Below are 14,887 nucleotides of genomic sequence, written 5' to 3'. Positions count from 1 at the left end.
ACAGCATTTAATAAGATTTTAAAAAGATTACATGTTTGGGTGGGTAATAGTATCCTCGGTATTAGCTAAGATAAAAGAAATGTAAAATGGAAATTAGTTCTTGAACTCGAGGATATAAATCAGGATTAACCTCTTGAAGCCCTGGAGAAACTTTCTCTGTAGTTTTATGGCCTTTTCCTCCACCTCCTTAAATAACTGTGGAAAATGGGAATCCTGCATAGAATGTTTTATTAAGGCAGCTGAGACTGAATATTTGAAGTCCATATTTTAGGCATTTTGTTATCCGGTTTTTGAAAACTGGGTATTGACAGAGATTATTTGTATTTAGGAAGCAAAAAAAAGGAACTACTATTATTTTTTGGGGTGGCATGGAAGCAAACCTTGGCGGAGGGATTTATTCACCCACTGGTCATGCAGCTCACGGGGAGGAGGAGAACATGGTGGCAGATGCTCTGTGGTTCCTATTACCTTTAGAGCATTGTGGCAAATAACTAGATCAAAATGGCCTTGTTTAGTAGATGTGCAGGTACCTTTTGCTCAAGAAGAGTTTGCAAACCGGAGAAGGTACCAGGAGGTGGCAGCATCCACCAAGGCCTTCACACATTTAAGCTGTTGGTATTGCAGGACCTCCTTACCTGGAGGCCGCTTCAAAATCCCCCTTTGGAGCCAGTTTTCCCCGGTCTCTTCATTAAATGTTAATACAGCATTGAGATTAGTTTCTGTTTGTTGGGCTCAGTATTGGAGAGGTTTGCCAAGGTGAGGGGGTGAACCTGGCACCGTGAGCCTTATTTCTGTTTTTCAGTGTCTCACAGGAGTGGGGTTTTGCTTAAAGCTCTGTGAGTGAGGGATAATTTACAGCTATGCATGAAGAGATGGAAGAGATCCAGACTAGAGGAGGAGGATGGATTACTGATTTACAGAGCCAGTCTGACCTGTTCCACAGACTTGGATGTGGCTTTTTAAAGTGGCAGAGTTAGAAGCTGTCCAGAGCTAGATTTTTCCAAGGTTTTTAAGAATCTTGAGAATGCAGCTAAATTTCTTGACCTGGCTTGCCTTGACTTTGGTGGAAGTTAAGAACAACATTTGCATCTGTCAGTGTGCAAACACCTCTATAAATCTGGATCTTGGAGAAAGGAGTTTTTTTCTTCCCTCAGCCAACTAGACCTGAGACTGTTCGGCAATACTTTTTCAGTCCTACCTAACTTGGCTGCATTTGGGCTGTGTTTGTTTACATACAGGCTTTAGGAGGAAGGAAGTGCAAAGTCATTAACACAGCATTTATTGTCATCTTGTCATTGTAAGGACTACTTCTGTTATTACAAATGCAACATCTTCTGCTATTGCATTTTGATGTGTCTGAAACCAGCAGATGCATTATTTTTTTTTGTTGTTTATTATTTCAAGACTACTTCAGAGGCTTTTATTCAGTTATATTTGTACCTCTTTATTTGTGATGCTTAATGGAGGTTTACAACTCTCCCCTCATTTGCTTTTTATTGTTGGTGGGGTTTTGTATGCATGTGTTCTTTGTTTATTTTTTTAACAGTAGAAATACCAACCATGTCTAATTCAATCATCCTTAGTTATTTTTGTGAGGACCACTGAAAGGCATGTGGGATATTAACATTTAGAACATAACTCTTGGAGAGATGAGGATGCTTTTTCATCTAGCACAGGTTGGTGTGGAGCTGCTGAAGCTCAGATTGAGGTTGTGGCCCAGCATTCAGGTTGGACTAAAGGATTTTTAAACTCCCCTCAGATGATGATTATCAGGAACCCTATGCCAGTGCTGTGGCAGGTTTGAATGGAGTTTATGAAGGTAAAGTCATAGCCAGTCTTTCTGGCAAGTTAACAAGATGGCAAAAGTCCTTTCAATGCCACTGAAGTCTTTGAAATTGTGCAAAAGTCCTTTGCATTTATCGAAAGCTAATCAGAATGACATTAACAAAGAACAAAGCAAGCCTAATGAAGATGAAAGATTTGAAAAGTGGATTATTTTTCTTTTGTGCTGGCTTTTTTTCCCTGAAACACTTATCCTTGTTGACTGAGTAACAGGCTGATTATCAAACGAAATGGGAACTGTTTACGTGTATTAAATTAGATCCTTTCATTCTTTGTCTGAGTTTCCTTCATAAATGCAGGTTTTAACCAAGTCATTAAAATGCTCATTTAGCTGAAATTTGGCAATCTAATTTCTTCCCTGACAAGATGCTTTAAATACCCTTTACCTAGTCAACAAAATTTGATTAAAACCAGCATGGGTGTTTCTTTCCTCAAACTCCTTTCTCTCCCTCTTAATTGAGTGTCCAAAAATACCCTGTTTGGGTACTTTCCATGCATTTCTCCAAGAAAACAGCATTCAATATAAATGTGAAATTTCAAGCTGTTTGTCCACAGTTGCTGGACTGTAAAGCATATCTTATTACCTGAAAATGCAAAAGTAAAGATTAAAGCTAGGAATAACCTGTTAGCAAGAAAAGTTGTTTTGCACAATAGTAGAACAGCAAGAAGTTATGTTCAGTTGAGTCTTATGGATTGAAAACTTTAAAGATAGAACTTGGACTGACTTCAGTGTGTAAAATTTTACACTGTGTAAAACTGTGATGTCTTCCATGGTGCTGTGATGGGAAAGAAAAGTTGATAGGGTAGACCCATTTTCTGGAGTTTGGGAGATTCTGTGTAGGCTGGAGGATGTGTGGAGTTTAGTCTGGTTCATATGTACAAGCAATTGGAAAAGATGAAGTGTCCGTGGTGTCATAAATCATTGTCACTGGAGCTGTGAGAGCTGATTATCTTAGTCTTGCTGCTGGACAGAGTCAGTAAGATGATCAAAGGGATGGAGCAGCTCTGCTGTGAGGAAAGGCTGAGAGGGTTGGGATTGTTCAGCCTGGAGAAGAGAAGCTTTGGGGAGACCTAATTGTGGCCTTCCAGGACCTGAAAGGAGCCCACAAGGAAGAGGGAGAGAGACTATTTCCAAGGGCCTGGAGTGACAGGACAAGGGGCAATGGCTTCAAACTGACAGAGAGCAGGTTTAGATTGGATATTGGGAAAAAATTCTTCCCTGCGAGGGTGGGGAGGCCCTGGCACAGGTTGCCCAGAGAAGCTGTGGCTGCCCCATCCCTGGAAGTGTCCAAGGCCAAGTTGGATGGGGCTCTGAGCAACCTGGTCTAGTGGAAGGTGTCCCTGTCCATGGCAGGGGGTTGGGACTGGATGATCTGTAATGTCCCTTCCAACCCAAACCTTTCTATGATAACATGACATGAGTTTCAGGGTCTTTGATATTGTTTACTTTTCAGCCATGAGGAGGCTGAACTCTCATTTTGTGGTACCTTTTTCTCTCCCATCCATGGAAAGGTAAAAAATGGCTGTGCCTAAGTTTGTTGAAAAACAAGCAGTGGAGTATTAGGATTTCTGGATTATTCTGCATTGAAAAAGAAACTGTTGAAGATATGCTCTAAAAAGATCTATACCCTAAAAAAATAACACGTAATCAAGCTGTTACAATAATGATTTGTACAATCACACTTGCTTAAGCTCTGCAGTTTGCAATGCATCATGTTCTTACTGAATATTGACTGCAGGCACCTTACAGTGGCATTTTGCAGAAATATTCAGTACTGTATTTCAACTACACTTCTGTAAATTGCAACTTCAACACACCCAATGACACAAAAAAGCTCCAAGACTGTTGAGCTTTAATGAGACCTATTTTAGCACACTATTCTTACTTTCTAAACACCTGCAAAAAAATTTTACTTGATCTCATTAGCAGTGAGGGAAAAAAATATTAATGTTGTTATTTTCAAGGATTCGTCTGTTTTGGAGGCTTATTGAAGAACATGGGAGTGATCTTACATAAATCAGAAAAAGCAATAGATTTTGGAGTGTTAAGACTGTCACTGTGTCCTTAGGTCATTGGATATTGAGAAGGACTCAGAACAAGTGTAATATGACATACAACACCACATGATTTATGCTCCCTCTACCTGGAGAGTATAGGATGGAATAACAGCTAATAGTCTGATTTATTTTTTTTTTCAGAAATCCTCAGCACCAACAACCTCAGCTGAAAGGAAAATAAAAGTGGCAGCTGCCAAGCACAGCTGAAAATGGGGCCATGAATGTCAGCCCTAAAACTGTGTTTTGTCATGTTTATAGTTTAACGTCAGGATCTCAAAACTTCCTCTGAACATCACATTTTTAGTTTTATTATTTCTGTAACAGTGGGGCAGGAAAACCATCATAAAAGACATACTTGATTTTTTTCATTGGAGCCTTCTGTCTCCCTCACCCTCAGTCCACAGGTGAACTATTTTTGAGGTTTGAGGGCAATCTGTTCAGTGATTTTTTAAAGTAGGCAAGAAGTGTCGTGGGAGGGAGATTTTCCTAGCTTCTCTTGTTGTGGCTTTATTTTGTAAAAAAATCATCATTATGTTGAAAGCAAGCAGCTGAAAGATAGAATTCAGGACCTAATTCATACTGGGTAGACAACTCGAGCCCTTCAGTGAAACCTTGTAGGTTTATTGTGTTCCAAAATCAAATCTTCAGTGCACAGTTCTTTGCTGAGTCTAGTGACAGACCTGAGGTGACCCAGACTTTGTCTCACTTGCTTACAACCAGCAGAATCTGAAGATAGGGTAAAATTTAGCCTTTCTGTACCTTCTTTGCTCCTGTGCTGAAAGGCCTCAGAGTGTGGCCTTTCCATTACCTGATAATTTTCTCTGGTCTTGATGGAGAACCAAAGGTAGAGAGCTGAGCTTGGCTGTCCAAATGGGCAATTTTGAATTATTTTAAGGTGTCAGTTAGTGCGGAAAGAAGTGTGAGAACTTAGGAAGAAACCAAAACTATATGGAAACAGTTACATATATGACTTCTGCTTGTATGTTGTTGGGCACTCATCTCCCATTCCTGTTGTAGGGCAGAAGCAGGTAGGAGTCAGAGCCAGGAGAGTGTGTGAGATTGTCATGGAAAAGCAAAATGCAAGTTTTGGGATAGCTGTCAAGGCAGGGTGGAAAGTAGGCTTTCTTATGTGACGGTAACACAGTGGCTAATGCAAATACTGAAATGAAGGCAGAATAAGCCTTTGGTCATTTCTGTGTTACCTCATCAAGTTGTGACACAGAGGGAAGGGATTTTCGGCAGTTTTAAAAATATCTTAAAGTTTTCCACCTTTCTTCAGGTTCATGATATGGTGGGGAGCTGGCTTTTTTTTTGAGGGGGGGAGTGGGTAAAGGGGTATAAGTGATAATGGTTAATAAAAACTTTATAAACTTAGAAAAAACTCTTCACAAAAGTTGTCTGTGTAATGTTAGATGTATGATAATATGATGTTGAAAAGTTTTACTGGGATTCATTAATTTTGCCCTGTGCGATTCACTTCTGGCTCTTCCAGACTGGTAATGCCAAATTCAAGCCAAGAAAATAACTGTACTTATGTGTAAGATGTATACACACTGTGATTGCTTAAGAACTAAATTGCCTTATATAACTTCAGCATTTTCAGTGCTTTGATGGCATATCCTATGTCAGGGAATATTGGTAAATATTGAGGCAAAATTGTTTCTTTATGTAAGTCAAATCTTGAAAGGTTTCATGTGCAGCCAGTGAGTGGGTGTGTATGTTTTTATTTATTTGAGAGTGTATCTGCCTACATAATCACTCATCTTAGAGTCTACATATTTCTCTTGTCAAAAGTAGTATCATATTAAAGGCTGTTAAATACTTTATAGTGTCTTTCATCCAAGCTTCTCATATTGCTTTAGCTATTAATTAATGCTTGATAGTCCTGGTATGAGATAGAAAATATTATCCCCATTACTAATGGTTAAGCAGAACCACAATGCAATGAAACACTTGTCTATAGTGGCACTGCCATCCCTGTTTCAAAGCTGGGTTAATTTTGAACTCACTGTCTTCCTGTAATATCTCAGTAGACATCAAGAGTGTTAATTTTTTATCTCAACGTATCTGCTCCAGGTCAGTCCTGGAAGTGATTGCGTGTGTAAGTGTGTGGGTGACTAACTTGCAGTGTTTAGAATAGTAACTGTCTGTGCTTTCTTCATCATCCTTTTTGGTTTTGGTTATTTGAGATTCCTCTTGAGTTAAACTTGGTTGCAAGATGCACTTTTGTGAGGTGAGGACAGAGCCAACTAAGTCAGAAATTGAGTCGGTAATTCTTATACTCTCATTCTCATGCTGCTTCTAAACACTCCACTGTCCTTTTGTAGTGTGGATTCATCACACAAAACTGAACCAAACCGTCTCCCCCAGTTATAAAATATCAAAAAGCTACCAAGATATAGTAGATAGGTACCACAAAATGAGAGTTCAGCTTCCTCATGGCCGAAAATTTACTTCTTTTCTTTTCCAGCTTAACCCACGCTATCCAGAAGTTAATAATGAAGGAAAAGCTTTGGTAAGTGGAATTTATATGTTCATTTAACCTGGGAAATGCTGTACTCTTAACCCAGTACAGCCTGACATGTGGAAGCCCTTCATAGCTTTCTTTTTATTTACATTTTATGGCTGCTGGGACATCTTTGCAAGGATCTAAACTGTCTTTGCTGCAGCATGGATGGGTTTGGAGGAGGCAACAGCCTTTGCCTGTACAACATCAAGAGCATGTTAGGCAATTCTAACTAACAGGGCAAGGCCAGACATGTGCTTTATAACCTGTGAAGGAAGTGGAGTTTAGACCTTGGGGGAATCTTATTGTTACTAAGACAACAAGTATTCCAAAAAAGAGTAATTTCTCCATCAAATTCCCTAGACTGCCTTGAAAACACCAAGATCTTCTTTGAAAAATTTCAGTTTAATTTCTTTCTGCCTGCCTTCTGGCTCTTGTTCTTCAAGAGGATGCATTTTAAAGTTTTTCTCTGCACGGGGGAAGAATTTTTTTAGTTTTCATGAAATGAAACCCAAGGTTCTTACATAATCCCATGCCTTGAGGACTGCAATTTTAATAAAAATTGAGACTTTTTGGGAGTTGACAACATTAATTTTCTATCTTCAGTGGTATTTGGTAATAGAGGTAATATAACAATAAAAGCTAAACTGTCTAGAGAAATGAGACTTCTCCCTTCCAAAAGTACAGAAGTTCCACGAGTTGTTTCTCTTTTGTATTGGAATGACACTTAAGGCCTTTGGAGCTTTGTAGCCATTTTAATTCATCTAAGTAGTTAAATATTCCCTGGACTGGGTAATGAAGAAGGCCCAAGAGTAATCTGAGCATGAATGTTAAAGATGACTTCTCTAACACTTGGGCTTATCCTTCCTGGGTATTGGTTTCAGCTAAAACCCCAGGCCAGATAAATCATGTTAGAGAAATACGTCCAATAAAAAATTAATCAAAGCTGATTGATGATCAAAACTGATATCTCTGTGGAAATTTTAACTTACACGCTCAGCACTTTCTCGTGAAAGATGTTTTGTGAAAGAACTTTTAACAATTTTTGGTAACACCTCCATGTAAATCCAAGCCTAGAGGCATTTGTAGCATAGTAGGAATCCCTTTGGATCGTTCACCCCTTTGTAGTCTTGTTGGAAATGCCATGAGTCAGCAATGGCTATTTTAAGCCTTTCTTCTGGCCTTGAGCAACCGAGTACAGAAGCTCCAGATCTCTGTGCAGGAATTTCTTTTGGTATAATGACAGTGTTTTGAATTGTCCCTCAAAAGTACAAGAATCTTATAATATTTGGGGTTCTTTAAGGGTCAACTATGTCAGTCTTGCATCTAATAGCACATAACCTGGAGCACACATGCTTTCCTTGCTCTGTGGTTATCATCTAGTGTTTCCTCTGCTTGGTGACTGACTGGTTCACTGCAAAGTCATCTTCTTTTTCAGGTTCTGAAGCAATATTTTGAAATACTGCCCGTGAAGTAAATCTGCTCTAGAGGGGAGGTGGAAGTGGCCCTACCCCAGCAAAATCTGAAGTCTGGGTAGCAGGGAAATGGGAAGTGAATACTTGAATCCTTATGACTGAAGGGTTGAACCTGTAGCCTGTGCCCTGGGGGCCAAGAAGGCCAATGGAATCCTGGGGAGCACTGGGAAGAGCATTGCCAGCAGGTCAAGGGGAGTGATCCTGCCCCTGTGCTCAGCCCTGTGAGACACATCTGGAGTGCTGTGTCCAGTCCTGGGCTCCTCAGGACAGAAGGGACATGGAGCTCCTGGAGTGGGTCCAGCAGAGGCTGTGGAGATGATTCAGGGACTGGAGCATCTCCCTGGGGAGGAAAGGCTGAGGGAGCTGAGGCTGTTCAGCCTCCAGAGGAGACACTGAGAGGGGACCTCATCCATGTGTGTCAGTGTCTGCAGGGAGGGGGCAGAGGATGGACCAGGCTCTGCTCAGGGGTGCCCAGCAATGGGATAGGAGGCCATGGGCAGGAACTGATGCCCAGGAAGTTCCACCTGGACATGAGGAAGAACTTCTTTGCTGTGCAGTGACCGAGCACTGAACAGATTGCCCAGAGAGGGTGTGGAGTCTCCTCACTGGGGATATTCCAGAGCTGTCTGGATGCAACCCTGTGCCATGTGCTCTGGGATGACCCTGCTGGAGCAGGGAGGTGGCATCAAATGCCTCAGTGTTGGTCCCTTCCAGCAGTGATTGACTCTGTGTTTTTCTTTTTTCTGCCACTCTGGTACCACCTCCATATCTGTTGTCTGGGTTTTAAAGGTAGCACAGCCATCTGTGCCAGCTCTCAACTCCTAAAGGTGTGACAGGGCTTCTTGTGCATGTTCCCTCCTGGTTTACAAGTCCTGGTCACAGTTGCTCAGGCAACTGAATTTTCAGAAGCAGCAACAGAGAAGGAATTTCCGTGGTACGGTAGTGGGCATGGACACGTGGGTTCTAAGTGCATCTTTTCTGCTTTGCCTTATGTGACCCAAAAGTCTGAAAGAGTTTTTGCTCCAGAGATCATAAATATTACTGGAAACCATTAGGACTTCTGTTCCCAAGCGTTAAAGGTATGTTTGGACTGTGGTTCATTGCTCATTTATGAGCTGCTTCTTGACAATCCAGCCAAATTGTCTTGTGAAGGACTGCTTTTATTTCTGGTAAAATTTGACCTTACAATGAGATGATTAATATTCTTACATCTAAGCTCCAGAAGATTTATTTTTTTTTTTAGATGGGAAGACCTTCCCGTGATTCAAGGGTCTTACAAAAAAAAAAAGCTGCTTCATCTCTTGAAGTCTAGGAGTTTGCAGTATATCGTGCATCAAAATATGGTGTTCTGTGTTACAGCTCCCACTAAATCCAAAAGTGGTGTGTTTTGTGCTGCAAAGTAGGCTATTATTTCTAAGGACAGAAATGTACAGCATCCAGAAGAATGCTCCAAACATTGGGGAAATGTCAAGAACAGCTGGAAACCTGTCATTTGTTAATGCCTTTGCATTAAGGCCTGTCTTTGCCTTAACTCCATTTGTCCTCATTTTCCAGAGAGTGCTAATTCTAACCAGTTCCAAATTGCCTTTTATTGTTGAGATTTTTCTTAGAATTGAGACTTAGAATGTGTTTCCTTTTCTTGTAAAGAAGTTGGGCAGTTCTACCATGGACTTCCAGGTGCAGTTCAATGTATCTCCTTTGACTTCTGTTTATCTATCTTTATGAATTCCAGACATTCTGCAATTCTAACTTTTTTTCCTTGCTGCCAACCTAAGAGATTTTTTTTTTATAAACTATGGAAATTATTTTTTTTAAATTTTATTTTACCTTCCAGAACTAAGTTTGTTAAATTATAATTTTATAATATGGGACATGGGTGATGCAGTTTAAACAAGAATAGAGTTGGGGGATTTATTGGGGTTTTTTAAAGGATTAACCTGGCAATAACAACCTAAAGAACATTGAAAAGAAAAGAATAATCGTCAGCTTTAAAATGTCAGCATCTCTCTGCTTATATAAAGCCAGCAGTCAGACCACTGGAGAGGCTGGGGAGAAGGGGAGACACAGATGCTGGCACATTATTATTATTCTACTGTTGCACACAGGTCTGAATCAGCTCTGGAAATGCATACATTGTTTCTTACAGAATGTCTCTGGCTCCTAACAACAGGATTGCAACGTGATGTCTCCGCTAAAAATGCGATGACTCACAAATGAGTCAACAGTGAAGGTGTTCCAGGAGGCTACTGCTGTGCCGTGCCGTCTGCCAGGGCTCTGGAACGTGCAGGAGCAGGGCTGGCCATTCATTTACTCCATTATCTTTCCATATAGAATTTTTAAAATAATCTAACCTGGGCAGTTCTGCTCACGTTACTGCTCTGGGAAAATGCCTGTTTTCTGAGAGCCTCCTAAACTGGGTTAACATATTGAGATACCACATTGTACTGGGTTTAACAGGCATTTTCAGAACTCTGGCTGCTATTAAATTTAATTTCTGTTGAAATCTGTAGTGCAGTTTAATGTATTCATTCAGGAGCAGGGCATTAACCTTGTCTGTCTCTATGCCACCAGAGGAGTCTTCACCTATTGGAATTGTAGATTGGGTTTCTAAAAGAAAAGGTATTTCAGGTCTGTCATGGTTTTGTATTGCTTTTTGCAGTTGAAATGAAGGCCCCTCTGTAAGGCAAACCCCATGTAAATCTCCTAAATTTTAGGTATGATGCTCCACTGAGATGAATAATGAAGATTTAGGGTAGGTCACAATTACTAGCAAATTCTGTTAAGAACTGTGAAAAAGGTTTGTCTGCTGGGTTGCAAGTCTCAAGAAAGACAAATCTCCTTACATGTTTTTCCTTCATCCTTGTGAGTGATTTAACCAGTGCACAACAAGAGTGAGGTGATTCCACCTTCTTCACCTTGCATATGGATCTAATTTGACTTGGGACAGCCCATCACTAGTTTGTGATTAGTTTGGGACAATCAAAACTTTACTTGTTTTCCCTCAGTGAATTTACTATTTCTTATTATTTCGACCCACTCATTTCTTACTGTTTTACCCACAGTACTTGCACCTCCTCTCCATACTCCTATCTTGTAATTCACCTGGCTCTTTGTTTTCCTATAAAGTCTTGGAAGTGCTTTCCTCAGCTGTCACTGACCACATCTCCAACATCTCTGAAACTGTTCCACTGACTTCCTCTTTGTACTGCTTTAAGTTAAATTTTCTTCTCTCTACATTTGATTTCCTTTGCAATTCTTTTCTTCCTTTCTTTCAACTGAATCCAGTTTTTCTGGCTGCATCTGCTCATATACCAGTTTTTTACCTGAGCAAATGTCATGTTGTTTTTATCTGGTGAGGAATGCAGTGCTTCTCCTGAGCTCATCATCTTGTCTAATTAATTTAAAATAGCCTAATACTTTCACTTATTCTCACATCCTCACACAGACTCATCTGCTGATTCAGTAATGGCTAGGTTTAAGTGCAGATTCTGATGACTGCTTACTAAATTTAATTTATCATGAGAAGCTTTCTGTATGCGAGTGCCTGTGCATTCTCCCTCTCCCACACACAGGCGTGTGCACATGGACTGAGACATAAATTGAGACATAAACACAAATCCCTGCATGTTCATATGTAATGACAGTCTTGCTGTCTCTCGTGCTCCATGGATGCAACTTGTTTTCAGAGCTGCCAAGTTGAGGGACACATGGAGTTTTTTCCATGATTAATGCTTAATGCCCCTAATCCAGGTTGAGCTGTGAGGTTCAGATCCTAAAATAATGTAATAGGGTGAGTTCTGAGGTTTGTGGTGGAGTTCAGTCTGGAGCACAGCTCTTGTGCGGGGCTGGTTTTGCTCAGCTAGGCTTGGCATTGCAGCCAGCAGTTTGCAGACACTGTCTTGCCCGCTGTTGAAGTGGACTTTCTTTTTAGACCAAAAACCAGATCTTACTCCTATGCCAGGTTTGATTTGACAGCTGTTAAGCCTGGTTGGTGGGGTTTAGGCCTGATGAGCCAATTCTGTTGCTCAAGTGGATCTATACAGTTGTTGGGGAGACTAGTGGGTGGTTAGTCAGCCTCAAACTGCAGGGTGAACTTCACTCCTGTCAATGTCGTGGTTTAACCCCATCTGCCAACAAAAAAACCCCCAAAACCCTAAAAAATCCCCAAACAAAAAAAAACCCCATACAATTATGAAGTGTACTGCCTTTTTGTATACCAGTCATTTCAGTTTGGAAATTATAGTGGAATGGGTAGTTTCTGGGAAAACAGAATGTAAGTTATGGGAAATATCAAAAATTCTGGATGCTGTTCTAAACTATACTGTGCTACTCATCCCTTTACAGACCTCTTGAAGTTTAAGCTGGTTTTCAAGTTTTCTGTTTTGTTTGGAAATGTAGAAAATAATTTTCATTTAACATTAGACTTTCACACATATTAAACTCTTAGAAGGATTCTTTTATAGTTTATGTGCCTTTTCAGTTTTTTCCTACTGTCTCTGTCCTTGATAGAAGTAATGGGATGGAAAGCTGGCATTTTTTAGGCTTAATAATGAAACAAATGGGTGTTTTGGAAGGATTCAAAAAGTGCCTTGAAATGAGATAACTGGCTCTTTCTTACATAGTTTCACTCATCCTTGATTTTTGTTGCTTAATCTCAGTTGTCAACATGGATAATCAAAGCTTTGCCCTTGATTATCCCTTACAGTTTTGTTTTAATCAAGGTACTAATGCAAACTGAGTGCAGCCTGGCCTTTTACACTGCTCTGTACAGCTCTTCTCTAGTGCTGCATTATAAATCATTATAATAGTATTTCAGGTTTTCAGGGTTTGATTCCCCCCCCTCGCCCTCTTTTGGCTTTCTTCATTCCTCTTTTCTTCTACCTCTATGATATATTTTGTGTACATGAAGTGCCCTGGGCTGCCAGTCTCTTAATTGGTTATTAGTCTTTTGTAATATGTGTAACTCAACACCCCAGAGGGGCAGCTTTTACTTACACCAGGAATTCTATTGGTTGCTGGGTGGGTATGGACTCAGACTCTGAATTACTCCTTCAAGCCAAGATGTGTGTCTAGGGGAAGGTGGAATTTGGAGTCTGTGAAGACAAAGGCATGTAGATAACTAAAGATGAGGATGGCTGGGTCGCAAAGTCCCCTCAGACTTTCAGCAGATGGTGGTAGGAAGATCACACCATAGATTCACATGCCTCGTTTGAGCAACTCTGTCACTTGAAAGCTCCTCAAAGGGAACAAACTTCTCCCCTTGCAGTGGGTAAAATCAGACCTGTGTTGGTGCTTTGTGTCCCCCCCTTCCCAGGACAGGTAGATCTTAGTGGAGCAGATATCCTGGCTCTTGCTCTTTGGAAAGTGTTGGACAGGATGAGAGCAAATGACCTCAAACTGTGCCAGGGGAGGTTCAGGTTGGGCATCAGGAGGAATTTCTTCATGGAAAGTGTTGTCAGGCATTGGAAGAGGCTGCCCAGGGGGTGGTGGAATCATCATCCCTGGAGATGTTCGGAAAATGACTGCATGTGGCACTCAATGCTGTGATTTAGTTGACAAAGTGGTGATCTATCAAAGGTTGGATTTGATGACCTTGGAGGTCTTTTCCACACTAAGTAGTTCTGTGATTCTGTGAAAGTGTGCTGCTGTGATTCCGACCAAATGAGAGGTAAAAAACTTAACTGAAACAACAATGGATTTATGCAAATTGCTTAATTTTTAAATCCCCTCCCTGCTTTAAAAAAAACAAAAAAACTGACTTTCATTAATTCTCTTCTTTGAACTTTCCAAACCAGCGCTGTGAGTTTCATCTTATGGGAGTGAGGGGACTGCAACTACTGCAGGTTTTTTGAAGTTGTAGGTGCCAAGTAATAGCACATCCAGTGCTGCAGCCTCTCCGTAGCTCACAACCTGCTGTTGTTCTAATGACTGCCTGAGACCTCACGTGCCTGAGGCAAAGTGCATCCTTTGTGTCGCTGCAAAGCCAGTCGTGGTAAATTCTTGCTAGAAGGTAAAAAGAGGAAAAAAAAATTACAATTCAGATTGTCTGCAAGGTAATTGGAGGATTTATAATGCAAGCAAATAACCCTTGTGCCTAATCAGCAGAGAGAAGGCGACCTTCCTGCTTCAAAGAAGAAGCGCCAGGCAGGGGAGAAGATTATGTATACTTTGGTCTCTGTGCCACATGGAAATGACATCGCATCTCTCTTTGAACTGGATGCCACCACTCTTCAGAGAGCTGATTGCCTGGTTCCAAGGTAAAATAAAAAAAAAGGGAATGAAAAAGGGCAGAAAATAGTGCTGCACTGACAGGGTTTCTCCCTGGCATTATGCTGGTGAGTAAAGCAGAAAAAAAAATCAAACATGAGCAAGTATTATCCTCTCATTGAAAATTGAGGGGTGTTCATGGGTAAACAAGGGATGTATAAAACATGATGCTGCTGCTGTGACTGGGTAAAATAATTATAGGGATAAAACAAGTGACACTTAAACAACCTGTGAAGAGAAAAATAACGGGCTAAATATCGCACAGATATATGTGAGGACAGAACTGAGGTCTGTGCACTGCTTGAAAAAACTGTGTTCCTAATAGATCTAACTGGATTGTTCCCAACAAATAACGCGTGTCGTGAACTGGGCTTCTGCTTCCCTGACAGATCACAGTGCCACCGAAGACATTTGTTATTCAGATGAATTCAGCAAGTGGCTTCTGGGTTTTAATTGTCAATATTTGAAATTTTCAACTGTGTTGCATAACTGAGATTGGCTAGATAAGTCACAGTGACTGAATGGACTTGCAGACACTTGGGGCTAGTTGTTATGATTTTAAAGCTGGGTACCCACAAATACTGCTGTATGAGGCTTTGAAGAGTGTTTGCTATGCTAAGTTTTGCCAGATAATTTGCTTACTTGAATACTCAAAGCCCATCAGCGTGAAAGGGAGAGCGTGAACAAAGACCACAGTGAATATATTTCAAAAGTAAAATTCAGAGTTAAAATTGCAATT

General features: G+C 40.7%; 1 protein-coding gene across 3 annotated transcripts in view; it reads left to right on the top strand.

The window, feature by feature from the left end:
- The window catches only part of ITPR2 (inositol 1,4,5-trisphosphate receptor type 2), a 241,673-nt gene that overhangs the window by 49,615 nt on the left and 177,171 nt on the right, over positions 1 to 14,887 (top strand). Inside the window, exons 10-11 of one of the 3 annotated variants that reach the window (XM_051772363.1) lie at positions 6,371 to 6,415; positions 13,987 to 14,138. In XM_051772363.1, coding sequence (XP_051628323.1) covers positions 6,371 to 6,415; positions 13,987 to 14,138 — 197 coding nt within the window. Of the gene's footprint in view, positions 1 to 6,370; positions 6,416 to 13,983; positions 14,139 to 14,887 lie in introns of all 3 variants that reach the window. The other 2 variants (XM_051772362.1, XM_051772364.1) reach the window with 2 other exon arrangements.

The sequence above is a fragment of the Manacus candei genome, unplaced genomic scaffold (genome assembly GCF_025592945.1).
Source record: "Manacus candei isolate 608988 ecotype Guabito, Panama unplaced genomic scaffold, ASM2559294v1 h1tg000153l, whole genome shotgun sequence".
In the NCBI taxonomy this organism is placed as follows: domain Eukaryota; kingdom Metazoa; phylum Chordata; class Aves; order Passeriformes; family Pipridae; genus Manacus; species Manacus candei.
Note: the sequence above shows the minus strand (reverse complement) of the source record. Positions and strands in the feature narration are given on the sequence as shown.